Raw genomic sequence first — 20,268 nt, 5'->3', positions numbered from 1 at the left:
TGGAGAAATAAGATTTCTGCAAAACTGAGACTGAAACCAGGATTGGACAGCTGAAGATGAAATTGTGGCATTATGGGCGGATGTCACCTCACTCACTAAACAAGTGGTGGCCAGCGGCAAGAAAAATGACAATCTAGAATCCCGCTCAAGGCATAACAATCTGCGCATTATATGGGTCCCTGGGGATAATATTCACAACTCTATGGAAGATTTTGTGGAGCAAAGCCCTTTGACTTTGCTGGACTCACCAAAGCTATCCCCACAGTTTACAATTGAGCGGGCACATTGCTTGCGGGCTACTACACCTAGCCAGGCACGCTATAATGGCACGTGTCCTCAACTACATAGATAGAGACACTATACTGCACGCTGCAAGTGCGAAGGGTGGACTGATGCTAGGGGCCAACAAGATTCATATCTACCCAGACTTCTCTGTGGCGGTCCAGCAGGAGAGTAAAACATTTATAGCCGTAAAGAAGCGGCTCCGAGAACAAGACCTGAAATATGCAATGTTGTATCCCGCAAAGTTACGGATTGAACATAAGGAGAAAGTGTATTTCTTTACCATTCCTGAGGATGCTATGAAAATCTTGGATGAACGCACAAAGGGATGACTTGAATGAGAGGCCCCAATCAGGACAGCAAGGTGGACTGGGATTCGACTGGCCACTGTAACCCACGCGTAATGGTGTGCAATAAAGACAAGCCATGGTGATGGTTGTCAAAAAGACTTAGTACCGCCAACCAGTTTAGTTTGACAGTTACTAGTTCAGTACTTGTCCTTTTGGTAATTTCAAATATGACAGTCCGAAATGGTTTTATGTGATGCTAAGATACGTGGTGCTGAAGCCTGGGCTGTCGCCGGCAAACATGCCGCCCCCATACAACGTTGCATGTTGTGTTGGGTGGAAGGGAAAGGGCATGGAAATTGCATTCCGTGGATTGGGAGGGGATGAGGGTCGAGGGTGGGAGTTCAAAAGACAAAATGCGCTAGACAGGTTTGTTTTATTTACAATTGTACAGATGGCTCAAGCACCATGCACACTGGAAGACCAATTGCATGGCCCGAAAGGGGCCGCATTAATACTTGCTAAGCAGCGTCACAGGGTCGGATAAAGTTAGATGTCTGAGTTGGAATGCATAGGGGTTGGGGAATCCTTTTAAAATGCAGAAAATACAACTATATGCTTAGAGACATCAAATTCATGTGCTGCTCCTGCAGGAAACCTATGCGATGGGGACAAGCTGTGACAGATTTTCTAGACCCTGGGGCGCGCACAGATACTACACAGCATACTCTACACATAGTAGGGTGGTTTTGACTTTAGTCCTTAAGTCAGTACAATATGTGCATAAAAAAGCAAATGTGGACAGTCTGGGGAGATATGTGTTAATATATGGGGTGCTGTTGGGCAGAGAAGTGTTGTTAATGAATATAGGCGGTCTGATTGTTGATGACCCAGATTTTTATGCTGAGATGGTGAACCTAGTGGCACAATATCCCCAATTTAACACTATACTGAACATTGACAGGTCTGGATGCAAACCCAGGCAACTCACCAGGGCCGCTAGGGAGATATAGAGAGGTATGGATGAGTTGAAGGTTGTGGATGTTTGGAGAATATTCAACCCTGCTTCGCATGCATATCCCTTTTATTCGTCAGTACACGACTCTCACTCCCATATAGACATGTGGCTGATATCCGACTCGCTGGTTAAAGCCGTGCGCAGGTCTGATATTCTGTCTAGGACTTATTCTGACCACTCCCCGGTTATGTTAACGTTGGCACTAAGGGAAACCCATGGCTTATGGGCGAGGTGGAGACTCAAACCACAGGCCCTATTGGATTTGGTTTTCAGGACCAGACTTGAGGACCATATCAAGATATATTTTGAAGATAATACTGGTTTGGTCGAATCTTGCGCTGTCCTTTGGGAAGCGTTTAAAGCATATAATCGCGGGATCCCCATGTCTACAGAACTGGCTATTTTAAAAAGATACGACAGGACATTCAGAGCAGCGAAGATGCAATGCACCAACTGGAGCATGCTATTGCTGCTTCCCCCAGCCCGCGACATTGGGAGATATCAAGCTTGAGCTGGATACCTTCAAAACACACGCCGATAGGCAGCTGACATTTTTTGAGACCCAGAGAGCAGCGCGAATGTACGGGGAGGGGAATCGCCCGAGTAGGCTCCTAGCCATGCTGGTGCGTCAAGCCGGGGACAGCCAGCACATCCAATATGTGTGGGGGGATTCTGGGGAGATGATGCACACTACGTCTGGGGGTAAATCAGGTGTTTTCTAGTTTTTATACTAAACTATACACAGAAAACGAGGGTCACCCCTTACCCGACATGGAGGCATTCCTGAATGAACTCCCTTTATCCAAACTATCGGTCAAGGCTAGGGAATCTCTAGACCGGCCCATGTCACCAGATGAACTATCCCAGGCCATAGATGCTCTCCCTGCCGGAACGGTGTGGGGCCAGATGGCCTGACAATATAATTTTACAAGCAATTCAAGCGACATTTGATCCCTCAACTTTTAGAGATGTGGGAAGAGGCGTGTTGGGGTGCAATACCCCCTCCCACGCTGAGGTAAGTGGTGATAATTGTGCTGTTGAAGCCCAGTAAACTGGCTGAGCAATGTGGGTCCTATAGACCGCTATCCTTGATCCACTCAGACATTAAAATATTTGCCAAGGTCATTGCTACCAGACTAATGCCTTACATGTGTTATATAATTCATCCTGATCAATCGGGTTTCATCCTGGGGAGGTCCACGGTGCTCAACCTTCTGCGTTTATTTAACATTAATTCCCAGATAGACCCTAATGTGCATGTGGTGGTGACGACACTGGATATCCATAAAACCTTTGACTCAGTGGATGGCGGTTTATGTGGGCAGTTCTCCGCAAGTGCAATTTCTGCCCGAGATTTGTATCTTGGGTCCAGTTGTTATATACAGCCCCAGTGGCCAGAGTAAAGAGGGATGGAATGCTTTCACTCCCTAGCCCCCATAGCTATCGCTAGAGGAACCCAGCAGGGTTGTCCATTGTCGCTCCTGCTCTTTGCCATAGTGATTGAGCCAATGGCGGACCTGATTCACCACAGGCATATTGATAGGGGGATCAGAATAACTGGGGAAGATGAGATTGTATCTCTTTATGCTGATGATGCAATAACGTATGTACGAGACCTTCAAACACACTTGGCACCGATCATGGGGGTCATGGTGTCTTTTGGGGACATTTCGTGACACTGCGTGAACTGTGCCAAGTTGGAACTCTTTCCGCTGACAGATGTAACAACTGAAATGCAAGACCTGCTTGGATTTGCCTGATCAGCCACGGAGCTGAAGTATCTTGGGGTAGTGGTGGCCAAGAACCCCACATTAATTATGACAAGTAACTATGAAGCGTAAATGTCTCTGCTCGCAGTTAGGCTACAAAGGTGGGCAGAATCACCTATTAGCTTGGCAGGCAGAGTGGCGCTACTAAAAATTATTATACTCCACAAACGTTTGTATTATTTCTTAAATATACCAATGTGGCCTGGGGGAATGTTTTTCAAAAGATTGAAAACGGAGATAGATACTTTTATGTGGTACTCCGGGGCAGTCAGTCTCAAACGGGGCATGCATCCAGTCCATACTTACAAGGAGGCCTAGCGGCCACAGACTTGGAAAAATATTGGCTGGCGGCACAGGCCCAGGACGCATCCTCTTGGTTTACAGAAAACGTCACTTACCCACATGTTAAGTTCGACCGACACGCAGTGGGAACTCGGGACATCAGAACAGCTGTGCTACTCCCATAAATGAAAGATACATGCGTGTGTGACCCTGTTAGTGTGACTGCGTATGCATGAATAAATTATGGAAGATGGTGGGGGTCCCTCACCCATTTACCAGTGACTTTCTGCAATGGAATTGTATTCCGTCACTGCCCAGGGCGAATAAGACAGTAGTGTGACAGTGGGCCCAGGAAGAGTTTACGTCTTTGAGAGATTTGTATGTGATGGGCAACTTCATCTCCCACCAAGATTTGCCAGGCCTTCTACGAAGACAATCTGCAGGCTAGTTACAATATGGGGGACTCTGCAGGGCAGTTAAGGGGTCATGGGAGGACTTTCCAGTACTGTCGACCGACAAGCCTATGTTGGACTTTATAACGAAAGCAAGTAATACCCAAAGTCGATTATCTGGGCTATACAAATTACTACAGAACCGCAGCCATAAACCCTTGACCAAGATAAGAAGCACCTGGGCTGGGGACCATAATCTAGCAATCACGGACGAAAACTGGGAAGATATGTGTATGCAGTCTCGTAAAGTTTCCCTTTATTCCAGATTTCGGTTGATACAATTCAAGGTATTGCATTGGTTTCACTATACTCCTGCCAGGTTTAATTATATTTCTCAGACAAACTCTGTACTCTGTCCTGGTGTCAAGCATGCGATGCAGGGTATTTCCACATGCTGTGGGACTGTCCGGGACTGCAAGACTTCTGGAGTGGGGCATGTGGCATGATGTCCGATCTGTTTGTGTATTCTCGAGGCGGCCCCATTGCAATGTTTGTTTCATAAGTTTGAAAAGTTGCAAGAAGGATTCCACAGGCTGGCAAGCCTCTGCATGATTATGGCGGTCCACTGTATATTGTTAAATTGGTTGAAACCTTCCAGCCCTACAGTGGAACAGTGGATGAGGGTTGTGACATGGGCTTCAGATCAGGAGCAACAGTGGTCTTTGCTCCAGTTGGTGCAGTGCAGACCGATAGATACCTGGTCCCTGTTTCGCTCTATACTATTGCATATGCAAGATGATGGGCCAAATGTAAATTCCCCAACTAAGAGTGGGTTCCCTTCTGGTAGGTCTGAGAAATGTTTGTGCTATTCAACGAGCGATGAAGTCATACAATGATGTTAATCTTCCTCTGCCACAAAATGCATCCAGTGTGTCACGACAGTGTACTGTATGAAGGTGTTTGATCCACTTTGTACTGTATTGTCAAGCACTTTTCTTAAATAATCATTTTTTAAAAAAACAGTCCGCAAGATATCAGGGTTCCCTTCCACAAGAGTTCAGATTTTACAGCTTTACAAAACAACACAATTCCTCTGGACACTTCCCAACTCTTTCACCGTTTTCACTGGTCCACATAAATAGTTCTGCTTCTTGATGTCAAACTCACATAAGCGACTGTTGCAAAACACAAGCTTCTTCATGGATACTTTCATTGGCTTTTTCCACAAAGAGGGGCACTCAGTCTAGGCACAGTGGTCGGACCACACAGTCCACCCATTACAGGTGACGCAAACGATATACCCCTTCTGGTTTGCTTTCAATCAAAAATTGTCCACTGCTTTCCTTTCACAGTGAAACTTGCTTCTTTCATCAGTATTTCACTTTTCCAACACTTTACCGTGGCTTAGTTGGCCATCAGGCACTTTGTTACACTTTCTGTATTCTTCTGGCTCTTGCCAATACAGGTTTCATCTTAACCTGCACTTCCTTGAACTCTTTTAGCTTTGTTCAATACTTGGTTTCTCATCTCATACCCTTCTCGGTATTCTCTTGGCTTTGCCAATACTTGTGTCTCAAACAATTAATTCTGTGGTATTAGCTGCTTGCACCACCGTGCATTTATTCCATTCACAATTACTCATAACTTGCTTTAGCTCTTTGCGACATTCAAAATTGTTAATAACGTCTTTCAATTCGTTCCGTATTCGAAAGCTTATGATTTAGCATTCAAAAGTGTTCATAACAGTTTTCAGTTTGTTTGATATTCAATATGAGTTTCTTTCAAATCCCAGGAGTTCCCTGTGTCCACTAACTGGCTTTATACTGCAGCTCATGTCAGCTTCTTTCAGTTCCGAGTTCTGCTGTCTGCATCCAATACCTATGCTCTTCCATCGAGGACGTCAGAGAGAGCACAGCACGCTCTCCTGGAGTCTCACGGCAACTGCAGTGCTTCAGCGCCCCACAGCTCCTTCTGCTTGCGCCCGACACAGAGGGCTTGCAGGATTTCTTGACCCTCTCGTGCCCAGCCTCAGCGTCCCTTTTCTCTGCTCGACACGGCTTCCAGCACTTGTGTGTCTGCTCATGTCCCTCTAGTCCGCCTCTCTCCAGCCTGATTTTCACAGCCGGCTCCAAGCTTCAGCCTGCTGTCTCTCCCCTCTCATGCTCTGCAGCCCGCATTTTTATGTCTATTAGGCTTGTTAAATGACCACAGGAGAGGGTCCTTCAGTCTAATTGCCTGACCATAGTACCACTCATTAACAGGGCATGCCAGGCTGAAATCCTCCATAGCCCTTTTCCTCTCAGTAACAGAGTGGTATTTGGGGAGGTTTGCATTAAAGGAAGTGTGCATAACTCTGTGTGATATCCTCGTCTTGGTACTTGGCTGATATGTGTTTTTCTCACCCTAATGAGGATTTGTCCTCCTAGTTGGTCTCTTCCTCGTCACAGTGTTGAGGTGGTATATCGGGGGGATATTTTGTAGGGGAGAAAAGGGAAAGGGCTGACAGTAGCCTACAAAGGCTTGAGGGATAGAAGGTTCATTCTGAAAAGGGAACGTGGTCGTCTAAGGACGCCCTCTCCCCTCTCCCCAAGTTCCCTCCACCGAGGTAATCCTCCCTCGCATATACACACCCACTGTCAGGATCCAAAAGTAATGGCATTTCCCTGGCCACCTGAGAGAAGGATCCTGTGGGAAAAGAAGTGAGGACGCACTCAGGTTTCTCACAAATCCCAAAGTAAAAGGAAGAAGCCTGGATACCATTGACTGACATGGAGGCTAGGCCGTGGTACACCATAATCCAGAAGCGAAATCATTGAGCAGAGAAACAGAATCTCAATTGATTAAGGCCTTTAGTATTGACGCAATGCTACAGTTCTACAGACAGATAACAGCGTCTGAATCGAAGGCTTGAAAATGGATGTCAAAATATTGGTAAACGAGATTAAAAAATGATGCATTAGATAATTCTCCAGAAAACAATTTCCATAACTAATTGGTGACTGTGGTCTAACCATCAGTTGCAATGACAGAACTCGGGGTCTGCATGCTCTGCCCTCAACAGAGGTTAGCAAAGGCCACAGGGGGGGTTTGTCTTTCAAGCTCTAGCATTTGGCCTGGTAAGCGGTTCATCAATTGGGCCATGAGACACTATGAAAAGTCACAGGTTAGAAATTGCAAAGGCACAAGGAAGGGCTTTTGGTTTTAGCTTTCCCATCACACCAAAATTACAGCATGTAAATGTTAATTGATCTTTTATAACAAGCTCAGTACCGGAAACTAGTCTCTAAGCGCGGGATCGGCATTCAAACCTGTGTTGTTATGTGTTGTTATGCTTCCAAGACAAATGCTTTGCACCTGCGCTATCCTCCTGCCCTAAATATTGTCATCAACTCCATATACATTGTATGGGGATGTAAGACCATCCTATAAAACTATGATGTTCTGGTTCACACCCAGAACACCAGGGATACAATAAAGACAGTTATTGAATTGCATACAATATTTGTGTGAAGTCCAGCCAATTTTGGAGTACATTACTGACAAATGACTGTAATGAGCTGGTCCATGGTAATAAACTGAGTGACCCTCACCAACTCAAACATTTTAAAGAGAATGACAAAAAGAAATTGTTACAATTAAAACATAAAATGTTTTTAATATGCTGTACATCACATGAAACCGCCATAAAAAGTGTTCTATTGATGTATATTCGCAATAAATATTCATAATACATTATAAATGTACATTGTTTTTAGGCAGGCACTGTTCATAAAATCAAGCATCACAATAAATTGGTATCATTGTCTGAGAGACTGTGCCAAAAGGGCACATTGTTACATAGGCAGTATGAGCTAGATTTATGGTTTTATTTTTAGAAATAAAAAGCAAACTTAATACCGGTGTCAGTATTACAGCCTTTTCTTGCACAATGAAAAGGTGCTGTGGTTCCGTCATTCCGAGATCAGGTCCTTTGCTTTACTTCATCAAACATTGAGAAATAATAGTGTACAATAAAAAAAAGTTTAAATATAAAAAACTCTGTATTTATACAAATATATTTCTCCTTTTTCTTCATATTTTGATCATCTTATAATACATTACCTAGGTATATGTTTTAACAATGTGAAAATAAATAATATATTCTATAGAAATTAATTTTAAAAGTTTAAAAATAAAAGCATGAGCAATTATTTAGTTGGCAATGTGTACTTAAGTAATCGCAACACTTATGTATATGCTAATTGTTTTATATGCAAACACCCAATGCACATAGAAAACAAGTGTATTGTCATAGAGATGTTTACGAGAGCTCTTAACTGGAAGGAAACGTGTTGTCCAATCAGCCAACATTTTCCAAGCTTAGGGAAGACTAGTGTTCATGATACATTGGATAATTGTAAACCACTCTCCCCTTTACTTGTTCCACTCATTTGTTCTCAGAAAAAGACTGTAACCTTGTGGAAAATAAACTCTCAGAAAAAGGAATTGTGTTGGCCCTCTCGTGAACCAGCATCTAGTCCAACATCCGTGCACATTTCATTGCCATTCTGTTGAATGATGAATGCATTGTGTGTATGTATACATGTACTCGTGTGCGTACGTGAGTGTGTACTGGTATGTTTACCCACCCCATATCCTTTTCGGAGTAATATATCTTTCACACTAAAACTATGAGAAACTTTGGTGGATGGCTCAGCAACAGTGTCAATTATTTGAGCAGCTACATCACATGGAGGCCTCACATTGTTTTAAGTTTTGGTTTTGTTGAAAATATATTTATAGATACTTATTTATAGATACACATATATTGTTAGTGGAATCTTTGAGAAATAAAAAATGTTACTAAGTTGAAGCACTAGTTACTATTACAAATTAGTTAGGCATCTTCTGATATTTGATCACCAATCTTTCCACTTCTGGATCTTGATGGACATAAAATATAAACTTAATTTACACAATGCATTTGCCATTTGCATCCTCTAGCTCCCCATAAAATGTCACAGTGCATACTACTTATGGAAGCATGCCACAGCTTGCGGCTCATCCTTATAGACGGGAACACGCTACTGGGACACATGCACTGTCACAGGCCCTTCCAGCTATGTATAAGAGGCACTTATTTTGTTAATCTTAATATTTGAACTTTAATTATGCATTTTCTATTAAATATCAGCTAGACAGTTAGCTACTTCAAACTTTCAAGAAATGATTAATAGATATATAAGCAGGGACTCAGATAACATCTATTCGTACAACACCTTAAGGGAAAAGGCCCAAAGGCTGAAAATATGAACCATTATTTTGGTGCAAACTAGTTAGAGTTGGCAGCTAGTTATAACATCAGACATTTTCAGGGATTTCCTGAGGTGTAGAATACTCTGTGGGTAAGGGGAATCTGTAAGTCACTATTTGTAACCTCAGTGGACATAACCGTAATATTAGTTTAACATTGAGTGTCTTGGCAGTGAATAGTACATGTTTTCTTATTGCAGCTTGGGAGAACACTGTGAGCTGATGTCAGATGTCCAAACATCTGACTTAGGAAAGCCCTGAGGCATGCACTCCTGGTGATATAACGTGACATGGGAGAGAAAAGAGGCATGACGCTAGATGTCGCAACATCTGCCATGTGACCTCACAGAGGCATGATCCAGATGTCCTAATATCTGACATAGGAGAACACTGAGTGGTGCACACCAACTGCCAAAATGTCTGAGATGGGACAGCACAGTGTCTTGATGCCAGATGTCTGAGCAAATAACATTGGAGAGCAGCTGAGGGCTGATGACAAGTGTCACAACATCTGATATGGGAGGGCACAAGGGCATCATGTAATATTTTATCCATGTGCAAGGTCTTTTCTGTGTTTACTGACAAAATCCTTATTTGTCGGTTTTTAAGCCACTTAAGAAGGTGTGTATGTCTCAGAACTTGTATTGAAAAAATGAAATTGAAAGTCTGAATAATCTTTGTTGGTGTTTCCTTTAGAAGCTGAGTGAGTAAGGCATGTTTATATATAGTTTTAGGCACCTACTCTCATAAAGTGACCAAATACTAAACAACACACCTATCTATCGGATTGCAAATTATGTGCCCCTAGACACGTGCACCACTTAGACTACAGGTGAAAATTACATTCAAAACACACTTAATTCAATCTCATGCATTCCCGCCCTACAGTACTGCTAAAGCTATCTGTACAGTCTGCCAATGCAGATCCTAGACAAAGGTATTTTGTCGTGAAGCAATATAAACACATTGGAAAAAAAGTGTGCCATCATCAAAATGTGGCCTAATTTTCTTTTTTCGTTTACATATGGGATATTCTTCACCCTCATAAATGAAAAATGTTTCTCTATTTTGGTCATGCTCAGTACATCTGGAAAACACACATGTACAGAAAAGAACATGTATGCACAAACACACATAACTAGTTTTATTGGGGAAAGCGCACAACACATGGAAAACACGCAAAATATATGAAATTGAAGCGGGAAACACTCAGGCAATGTTATTACTAGCATCTCACAATTCAGGCATGCTCACAAAATGCGGAAAACACACTCGCAGGCAGAAACAATTTTGTGGAAAATGCAATACCGAAATAGACAAAACGTGCATCATTTCTTTATGGACATTTCACACACTGCGCATGTGTACAACATAAACAAAACACAAAAACATGTACAGAAAAAAGAACATACATTTTGGATTTGGGCAGAAAACACACAAATCCATCCGAAAAATGAACATGCATGTGCAAACACACAAACTCCTTAGGCTAGAAACCACTTTCATGTTGTCATGTGCATGACACACTGGAAGCACATAAAATTGTAGAAAAACGGAAATGGGAATGCAATTCCTGCCATAAATAAAATCGTACTATTTGGGTATGCACTGTGACGAATCTAAGGATGTCGTCACTGCTTCCTTGGCGGGAAGCTTCCCTCCTGTGGCCAGGGAAAGGCAGAAGCTGCCTGATTCTGACCCTGGGGTAGTCTATCTGTGGGATGGCCACATAAGGGAAGACAACCCTCTGGGACAGTGGAGTAACTTTGCTGAAAATTTTGGGGGGAACATGACATCTGAAGAAAAGGTGCCCCAGCCAAATTAATGGGGACAAAATGGTGTGCCATTTAAGTTGGGGGGGGGGCGGGACAAACAATGTTGTACCCCCCTAAAATTACACCCATGCTCTGGGAGGTGGAGCAGACTCACTAGGTCAGGCCAGCCATTTCACTGTTTCTTTAGCCTCTGCTAACACCCACTTGCCTCCCTATTCCTGTATTGCATACTGTAGTGTGGGTTTAGTACCTCCAGTCATGACCAATAACCAACAGTATTTACATTCCCCTTTGCTTGATAACACTGAGACGAGGAAGAGGACTAGAGTAATGAAGGTCACTAAAACCGGAAAGCAAACACTGTGCTCTAGTTGTTGGAAAAGATGAACAAGTGCTGGGACATTTAAAAACACCACACCTGGTCAGAAAGAGAGACTCACTTCTTCTGACGTCAGTCGGGACACCAAAGGAGAGTAGGCTGCAATGCGTAGCAGAGAAGCTGCTGGAGGTACCATTTAGGGAAGTCTGGAAGCGGAAGGTTTGCCCCGCTTGTGCCAAGCAGGAGCTGTCAGGTGAAGAAGGAGGCAAAGAGGGAACCTGACAGCAGATGGGTCGCCCCTCCATCAGACAAGTAAGCGATAGCAAGAACGTTGAGACGCAAAAGATGCCGAAGCAGCTGACAGAAACCAGTGAGCCAAGAGAGCGAGGTTGAGATGCCGGGGCGCTTCATGGCGGATGCCGCGTACAGTTAAGGAACCTCGTAAACCCAAACAAAGGAGCTGGGACACGGTGACGATTGGGCAAGAGACTAAGATGAATGAAGAGGGGTCGCTGACCCAATATATGAAAAATATAATTAAAGAATCTTGGAACCATATAAAAGGAAAAGGTGATTATTGATGAGAAGTGTGAGTCTGGTACCTGCTCCCAAATACTGAACCACTTAAGAAAGTCCTGGCAGCAGAGTAAACCAAACATACTGCGAGCCTGGGTCCCGCTCCCAAGTGACCAAGCAAGAAAGTCCTGGTAGAAGAGTAAACCAGGCATACAGCGAGTCTGTGATCCGCACCCAATCAAGATGGCTGAACTTGGAAAAGGGGGGAAAGTAGTTCCCCAAATGTGTGGAATCTAGGGGAAGGGAGTCTCCCTCCATTTTTGCAGGTGAAGTCTGTGAACTGTGGTAAAGTCAAGCAAGCTCAGGGGAAGGGGCATACCCCTTGAGCCTGTGAATTGTGAAACTGAAGTCTGTAAAGTATGGGAAAGTCAAGAAAGCTCAGGGAAAGAAGCATACCCCCTTAGCCTGTGAAACTGTGAACCCTGTGAACTGTGGAAAAGCCAGGGAAGCTCAGGGGCAAGGGCAGGGGCATACTGAATGATCCTGTGAATTGTGGAACTGAGAAAATCTAAAGGGCAGGGTCATAGCCCTTTAGATTGTGTAATGGTAAAAACCAAAAGGAGAACAAGAGAACACTTGTATATCTTGAGTTGATGAACTGTGTAAACCAGAAGAAACTCAGGGGAAGAGTCATTCCCTTGAGATTGTACAGTATGGTAATGTGAAAGTGAAGAACATTGAAAACATAGAGAAATCTAGGGGAAGGGAAGAACCCCTTGAACTGTTAGAACTTTGTTGGTTTCTTTTACACTTTTGAACTTTATGTTGGAACTTTGGAAAGGAGCAGCAGGTGATCAGCTAAAAGACATTCTCCCTTTCACGCTATATTGAGTTTAGTGTGTGACGATCAGGTTAGGATTTTGGACACGGGACACAGAACTTGTTGTTTTGGACATTCTGACATAGACGTTCCTTAGTTTTGTTGAGGCAGGGAAACCCCACCTAGAGTTAGGGATAGGTAGGATTTCCCCAACCCTCTCTTTAATTTGGTCAACAAAAGTCTTTAACAATCTCCATAATGCCACTATGTCCGAGTCTTACTCTTGATCCCTTACAGCACCCATAGTGGTGTGTACACATAGACACTTAAAAATGCCATAATGTCACTAAAAACACACAGCATGCACTAGATATTTCACAAATAGGGGATGCAAATTAAATTAAAAAGTTGAAATCAGAAAGTATGGAAGCGGAACGCATATGCACATACACCACAACTAAACAGTCTTACCCTACTGCAAAAATAAACAATTTGACTTTGTGTACAACATGCAGAAAACCCACACACATAGGAAAATTGAATATGTCGGTGCACACACCACCCTGTATTATCAGACAGACACACACATTAGTGCAACATGTGGAAAACACGAAATAGAGACCTAAACAGAACGCACATGCAGAAACTGATGATTTGCAACCAATTTGATTGCCCACACTATGACACAGAAGTACCTGTACATGCGGAAGGGATGATGGAAGTTATAAACTATGAAAAAATTGTAGGGTTGGGATATTAGCTGGATAAAATGCTTTTACTCAGTTAAGTTTACTGCCCATAAAAAGTAATTGAGCGTAGTGCAGTCATTCAGTCTAATTGAACTTTGTACCAAAAATGAATAATTAATGGTACGAATTAAACCTTTAGGAACACACAGTAATACTACATGACTTTCCCTACACATTGGGTAGTTTAATCAATACTATAGTTCAAGTGAGTCTTGTGAAGTAGTGCGAGTTAAAGTATGATTTATAGTCTGCTTTACTTTGTTCATATTTGGGAAATAGGTAATTGAAGCTGACTGACTGTAATAACCTTGACTTTGGGATTCCCAAAATGTATATACCGTTCTTTTTATTGGTATTAGCCATGGTTGTGCATTGTTGCATAAACGACAATCAGTAATTTGATTGCTGGATTTTTGCTAAATTCTTTATATCTCAGTTGTGATTGCACAACTAGCATTGATAGCATCACCCTTTTGGATGACACCTTTTCACGTGCATGATGGGCTATCAATGAATTGGAGATTTTCAACAAGTGGGAAGCTTAACAAATAATTTCACACAACCGTGGAACATGTTTACCTGAAACAGCTTCCAGTGTTTTCAGTGACACATATTTCAAGCTGGCGCATGCATTCAAGTTAAGGCCACTTCCATTTGTGTAATTTGCTGTTCTCTGTTAAGTCTAAACGTGCTGGAAAACCACAGAGACACACACACACACACACACACACACCTCATTTGACCAGTCAGTGTAAAGCTGAACACCTTTAAGGTGTGCCCTGAGAATTATGTTTCAATACAAGAATTGCGCCTAGAGTCTGAAACGCTAATTCACATCTAAGATTTCAATTGCTAGGTGGCACAAGCATATTTCTTCTGTTGGAAAGAAGTTCATAGTGCTAAAGGCAGGGGTCTGCAACTTTTGACTCTCCAGATGCTTTGGACTACAACTTCCATTAGCCTGAGCAGCTTAGTGGAAGGTCATGGTTAATGAGGGTCCCGTGTGCTATAAAGGGAGGAAGACAGTGGGAAAATCTGGAAGCACTTCGTTAGTCTATAATCGATGTAGCACCAGCCTTGTATAATAGGTTATGTTGGCTGAAACGGAACCCAATGTTAGGTTACATTACAAAATATATTAACTGTGTACCGTTCTACTATGTACAAAATCAAACATTTGTTTGCAGTGCCGTACAGCAGAAGCATCAAGACATTATGAACGCAGGGGAGTCTTGCCCCACCAAAATGTAGACTGTTCTTAACACGAAACTGAAGGAAGCACTCCATGCCTTGGTCCAAACTTGGACATACCCTTTCTGAAAGGAGCCAATTCATAGCTATGCAGGTCACCTATAAAAATCAAAAAACATACTGGTGATTATGTTTTGGTGTGCATAGCTCCGTCACGCCCCACTGTTGAGTCGGTTGGAGTACGTAACTAAGGGACCATCCCATTTCAAAGTCTTGTCTCTTGCACCTCTTCTTCTGTTTCTTCCTGAAGTGCTGTGATTTTGGGTCTAGACATGCGCTTGCTTGAGTTTCTGCGATGCAGCGGGAACAGTTTCATGCGATCCGACTGGCTGAAGGCCTGCTTGAAGGAACTCTTTTCATTCATAAGTTTCTGAATGGATTCATATTGTCGGACAGTGTTTTCTTCAATCACCTGGATAAAGTTATGTGAGGAATTAGAGTAATGTTTTTGAAACATTTTATAACTAACAGAAAGGAGGCATCTCTACATCAAATCTACAATGAGTAAAATGGCACAATAATTCTACTGCATCATGCGATCTAAGATCAAGGGCTTCATTACAATTTGGGTGGATTTTCAAGAAAAACGACCACCAGATCCAATTTCGATCTCTTGCAATGAGTTTTCTGAAAGTCCACCCAATTATGAGTGGCATCAGGCCCAGGTGTGCCGGCAGTATGCCCGGAATACCAATGTATTCAATTCATTTAAACTTGTTTTTTTTACATTTCCATTATCATGATGATGGTGGAAATGGATAATGTTCAGTACTGGTTCATATCGCTACAATACATTTTATTTTTAATTTACGAAACAGTCAACTCATAGATGCCCACCTTTTGTCACTTCCAATAGGCAAATCTACACACTTTTTTAACTTTATTTTATTATTTATTTATTTTGATATGATTTGCAGCAAACCTTTCACAAACATAGAAATTGCAATTCATCACATTCTAAAACTACATCCTTAAAAGGGACTTTCAAATTCCATATTGAGAAACAATATATCAAACAATAATTTATTCTGGTTAGTTGGAATCTAGGAAATTCAACAAAAAGATGCTCTAATGTTTTCACTTTTGTTTTGTCTTTACAAATTCTGAAAAACAGACCGTTTCTCAGAATTTGTAATCTAGCCCCAACAATTGTGTAAGTAGATAAGTAGAAAACTAGTTAAAACAATCTTAAAAACAGGTGATGCCAGAGACATCTGGGAAATGTCTCTAAGTATTTAGGTAGAGAAATTAAAGATCTCCCTGATGATGACACAGATTATACAGGGGCCATTTTTCTGTCGTTAAACACCAGTCCATTCGCCAAAGCTTCTTTTTTAGGTCACTAGGATTGTGTATAAGATGATCAGTAGTAACATTTAGTGAAATTAATAAATCAGTACAATTTATTTCCAAGTTAGGTTTTAATGATGCTCTTCTGGTATTAATGGGGCAAGATTACAGAATAATGATTTCTGGTGAGGATCTAGAATTTTCATATAGAGAAGGGGTCTGCAGCATCTGGCTCTCCAGATGTTTTGGACCACAACTCCTATCAACACTAGCCAGCATAGTCAATGGTATTGGATCATGGGGTTGTAGTCGAAAGCATCTGGAGAGCCAAAGGTTCTAGGGCCCCGATATAGAGAAAAACAATTTTCTGAGTAACCCTTGTCTGCAAAGACAACATACCTAGTTTCTATTGAATAACTGCTACAGGAGCCCCCTTTGCAAGATTTAAAACACGTTTCCAGAACAGCCCAAAGTTCTGGCCATATCAGGTTATCAGTGGATCTAATATCTCTGCTCAGTAATACAAGGAACAACCTTTAATTTGTAGTACTTTCTTAATGACAGGATCAAGCACTGTCCATACATGTGGTTGATTTTTCTTGCTTGGGTCACAAAGGCTAAAGTCGCCTAACAAGCCTTGTCGTGCCATCTTCTTCGAAAGGCTCCTGCCTTGTTTGGAAAGCCTAGATATTTAATTTGGTCGACCATATCTAAGTTAACCTGATTGAGTTTCCAGGAAAAGGGATTCCTTTTCTTATAGGGAGTCATAATACTTATTTTTTATTTTGTGGGTTTGATATCTAGATCACGTTTTTAAATATAGGATTCAAGAGCATGTAGCATGCTCTGAAGCCCAATTGGAGTTTGGTCCAGACTAAGTCATCAGCTTATGTTAATCAATGCAAAGTTGCAAGACCTAATGGAGCGAAAACACCCTGATGGGCTTTAAAGTGTCCCTGAGGTCGTAAATAAAGAGGATGAACAGGGGTTAAGCCAGACCACATCCCTACAGTGACCCTCTAAATGTCCTCATCCTCGTGGACATTTGTCCTTCTACATTCAATCTCACTTGTATTGAATTATTATAGTGCACAGTTGTCATAATAGTGTCCCAGCTTATCCCGGAGAAGGTTTTCGAGTCACATGATCAAATGCAATTGTTAGATCAATGAAAGCTAAATAGATAGATCGATTTTTTTAAATATTTTGTTTGCAGCAGATGTAAAGTGAAACCATTTAGAGATGTACCTAAGCCTTTCCTGAAGCCAGATTGATGATTATCGATTCTACCACTTTCCAACATCCATCTTTCTGGTTGTTTAAGTCTTATTGCTGACACGTTTTTATCGGAGACATCCAGAAGGGTGATGGGTCAATAGTTCTGGGGATTCGGTCTGTCGACTTTTTTATAAATTGTAACCAAATGAGAAACCTTCCAGGAAGGCAGAGTGGTTTGATTCATCAGAATTTGTATGTGTAGTGTTTCAAGAATGTGAGCCCATAGCCGTGGATCTCCTTCAAGGGTTAAGTCAGAGAGTACACCAGTGCTAGCTGCTCGAGAGTATTTAGCTTTTTAAATTAGATCATCAAAGTTATCTTCATAAGATGTTTTTTACTCTGTTGAAGCAAATCACCCACACTTACCTTATTTTACAGTAAAACATCTTTTTGGACTAACTTAGCATTTGTACTTCAACCTCTGAGGTGGATGAAAACATTTGGCAATTTTTGTTTAGGACATCTGACTTGTAATGCCTCTTGTGATTAAAAAAACTATGCACTATTTGCAGAATTCCACAGTAACAGCCTCCAACATGTAACTTAGTAAAAGACATACAAATGAAAAAGAAGACTTCCTAAAATCAAACCAAAATGGTCCAAAACAATAATTGGGAACATAGTGATAGATCAGGGAAATGGAGACACAAATTCCAAGAAGTCTGAAAACTAAACCAAAGGAATCGGAAATGATAACTTAACAGGTCTGTGTAAGGTTGGGTTGGGATGGACTCTAGCCTGTGTAATCAGACTACACCAAAGGCCATGGATAATAAGTGGATGAAAGGGAAATGCAAATACACCATTACCCATGCCCCCACGATAAGATGGGAGGGGCTTATAGGCCAAAAGGTTGTTGACTAATACTTTAAATTCCCCTAAATCTCCTGCACCTTACAAACCTCCCTGCATGCCTCATTTTAAAGGTGTACTGTAGTTCTCTACATACCATTTCCTATTTACGACATGACAATTTCTATTTTTTAAGGTAGGGGCCTAGAAGGGGTAGAATGCTTGATATAAGTAAAAATCCCTCATGGCACCTTAGGTTTCAAGTTTTGAGATTCAAGTTAAACCTAGTGCTAACACAAGAAATTGTAGGCCGGCGAAATAACACTCCATGGGACCAGAGACTATGTTGTCACTGTCACACACATATAGAGACTTTGAAGCATTTGTGTGTGCAGTGCCCGACTGTGTGGACTTTGCATACCAACATTTGATCTCTGAATTTTATGCTTACAGAAGAAGATCTTTGGAGAAGGATTTTAAATTGTAATGAGTTGAGTTTATCCATTTATGTTTTACAGTTCTTAGAGGCTTGTGCTGTGGACTTTTAGACTGATCTTAATTCTGATAAATTGACAATTATGCCTCGCTATGCTTTCATTTTCATTCTGATGATGATGACAATTATGATGAAACTTTTTATTATGTTAATGTTTTGTGCTTAAAGTATATTTTGTACTGTAAGACACAATAAATAAATAAAAAGTATAAGTCAAAATGTGAGAAAAACCAACATATGATTTGAAAGATGAGCATATCGGCTCAAAAGGAAAATAGACAGAAACGCAGCAGACTGAAGAAAATATACTTTAAGAATGAGCTAAGGTGACATAATATACTGCATGCAAATTTGCTGTGATAGCTCTGTTGTGAAGACGAAAGTACTGACAAGGTAACTTACAACAGTCTTATTCAAAGCAAGTTTTCATCTTCGTTGCATTAAAAGAATATCCCTGGTATGCTGGGATTTTCTAACTGCTAAAGAGAGGAATTTTAAAATATTTGATCACCATACCAAAATGCAGTTGTAAAATTTGAAGTAACAGCATATGTTTGTGTTGTAAAGTGCTTGTTCCTGTATGTAAGAGCTGGTGATGTCATGTGGAATGTTTGGCGTTGAATGATGTGTGAATGTTCCAGACAAGTTTTGGAACATTTAAATGTTCTGGTTGATAACCCAGATGTCAATTCCCTTATAAAGAAAATAGAGGGCTTGCTAAAAAGAAATTGAAATTGTTATCCACACGTATTCTATCACCATTGTATTATGGTGGAGAAATATTGTTTTTAAACCAATTCTATTGACCACCGTCCATAGAATCAGTTTTTGTGTTTTGTTTTAATGATAAGACACACGCCATGGGGGCGACAAATTAAACATAAAAATATCGACCTCCATGCTGTATGCATGTATTAGACACCAGGAAAGTGTTTTAGAGAGAATAGGGACAGAATCTCAACACCATTTTTAGTTGGCCCAGCAGCACCAACTAGGGCCCACGTTCACTTGAAACGAGATCATTCACAGATAGGGTCATTTAACTTTTTGGCTAGGGACTCAGTCATAGGAATAACTTTATAACTACTTAGCCTTCTGTTTTCTAAGTGTTACAATATTTGGGCATAAACAGGAGGGAATTGCCTTCCAACTCTCTTTTGTGGTTACTTTATGTGTAGGTGTGTGCCAGGTGTATGAGTTTGGTTTCGCTGATGGTATGTGAGTTACCAGGTCAGCATGTAAGGCATGTGTAGGTGTGTGCCAGGTGTATGAGTTTGGTTGCGCTGATGGTATGTGAGTTACCAGGTCAGCATGTAAGGCATGTGTAGGTGTGTGCCAGGTGTCTGAGTTTGGTTGCGCTGATGGTATGTGAGTTACCAGGTCAGCATGTAAGGCATGTGTAGGTGTGTGCCAGGTGTATGAGTTTGGTTCCGCTGATGGTATGTGAGTTACCAGGTCAGCATGTAAGGCATGTGTAGGTGTGTGCTAGGTGTATGAGTTTGGTTGCGCTGATGGTATGTGAGTTACCAGGTCAGCATGTAAGGCATGTGTAGGTGTGTGCCAGGTGTATGAGTTTGGTTGTGCTGATGGTATGTGAGTTACCAGGTCAGCATGTAAAGCATGTTTGTTGTTTGCCTCATAATGGTAGCTTGGTTAAGGC

General features: G+C 41.6%; 1 protein-coding gene across 1 annotated transcript in view; it reads right to left on the bottom strand.

The window, feature by feature from the left end:
* Window positions 1-7,665: 7,665 nt before the first annotated feature.
* The window catches only part of CFTR (CF transmembrane conductance regulator), a 1,072,657-nt gene continuing 1,060,054 nt past the window's right edge, over window positions 7,666-20,268 (bottom strand). Inside the window, exon 27 of the mRNA XM_069627944.1 lies at window positions 7,666-15,164. Within this exon, the coding sequence (XP_069484045.1) occupies window positions 14,958-15,164 (207 nt within the window). The 3' untranslated portion in view covers window positions 7,666-14,957. The remainder of the gene's footprint in view (window positions 15,165-20,268) is intronic.

This window comes from Ambystoma mexicanum, chromosome 12, assembly GCF_040938575.1.
Source record: "Ambystoma mexicanum isolate Mex_15411 chromosome 12, UKY_AmexF1_1, whole genome shotgun sequence".
Lineage (NCBI taxonomy): Eukaryota > Metazoa > Chordata > Amphibia > Caudata > Ambystomatidae > Ambystoma > Ambystoma mexicanum.
This window is presented reverse-complemented; position numbering and strand designations above follow the sequence as displayed.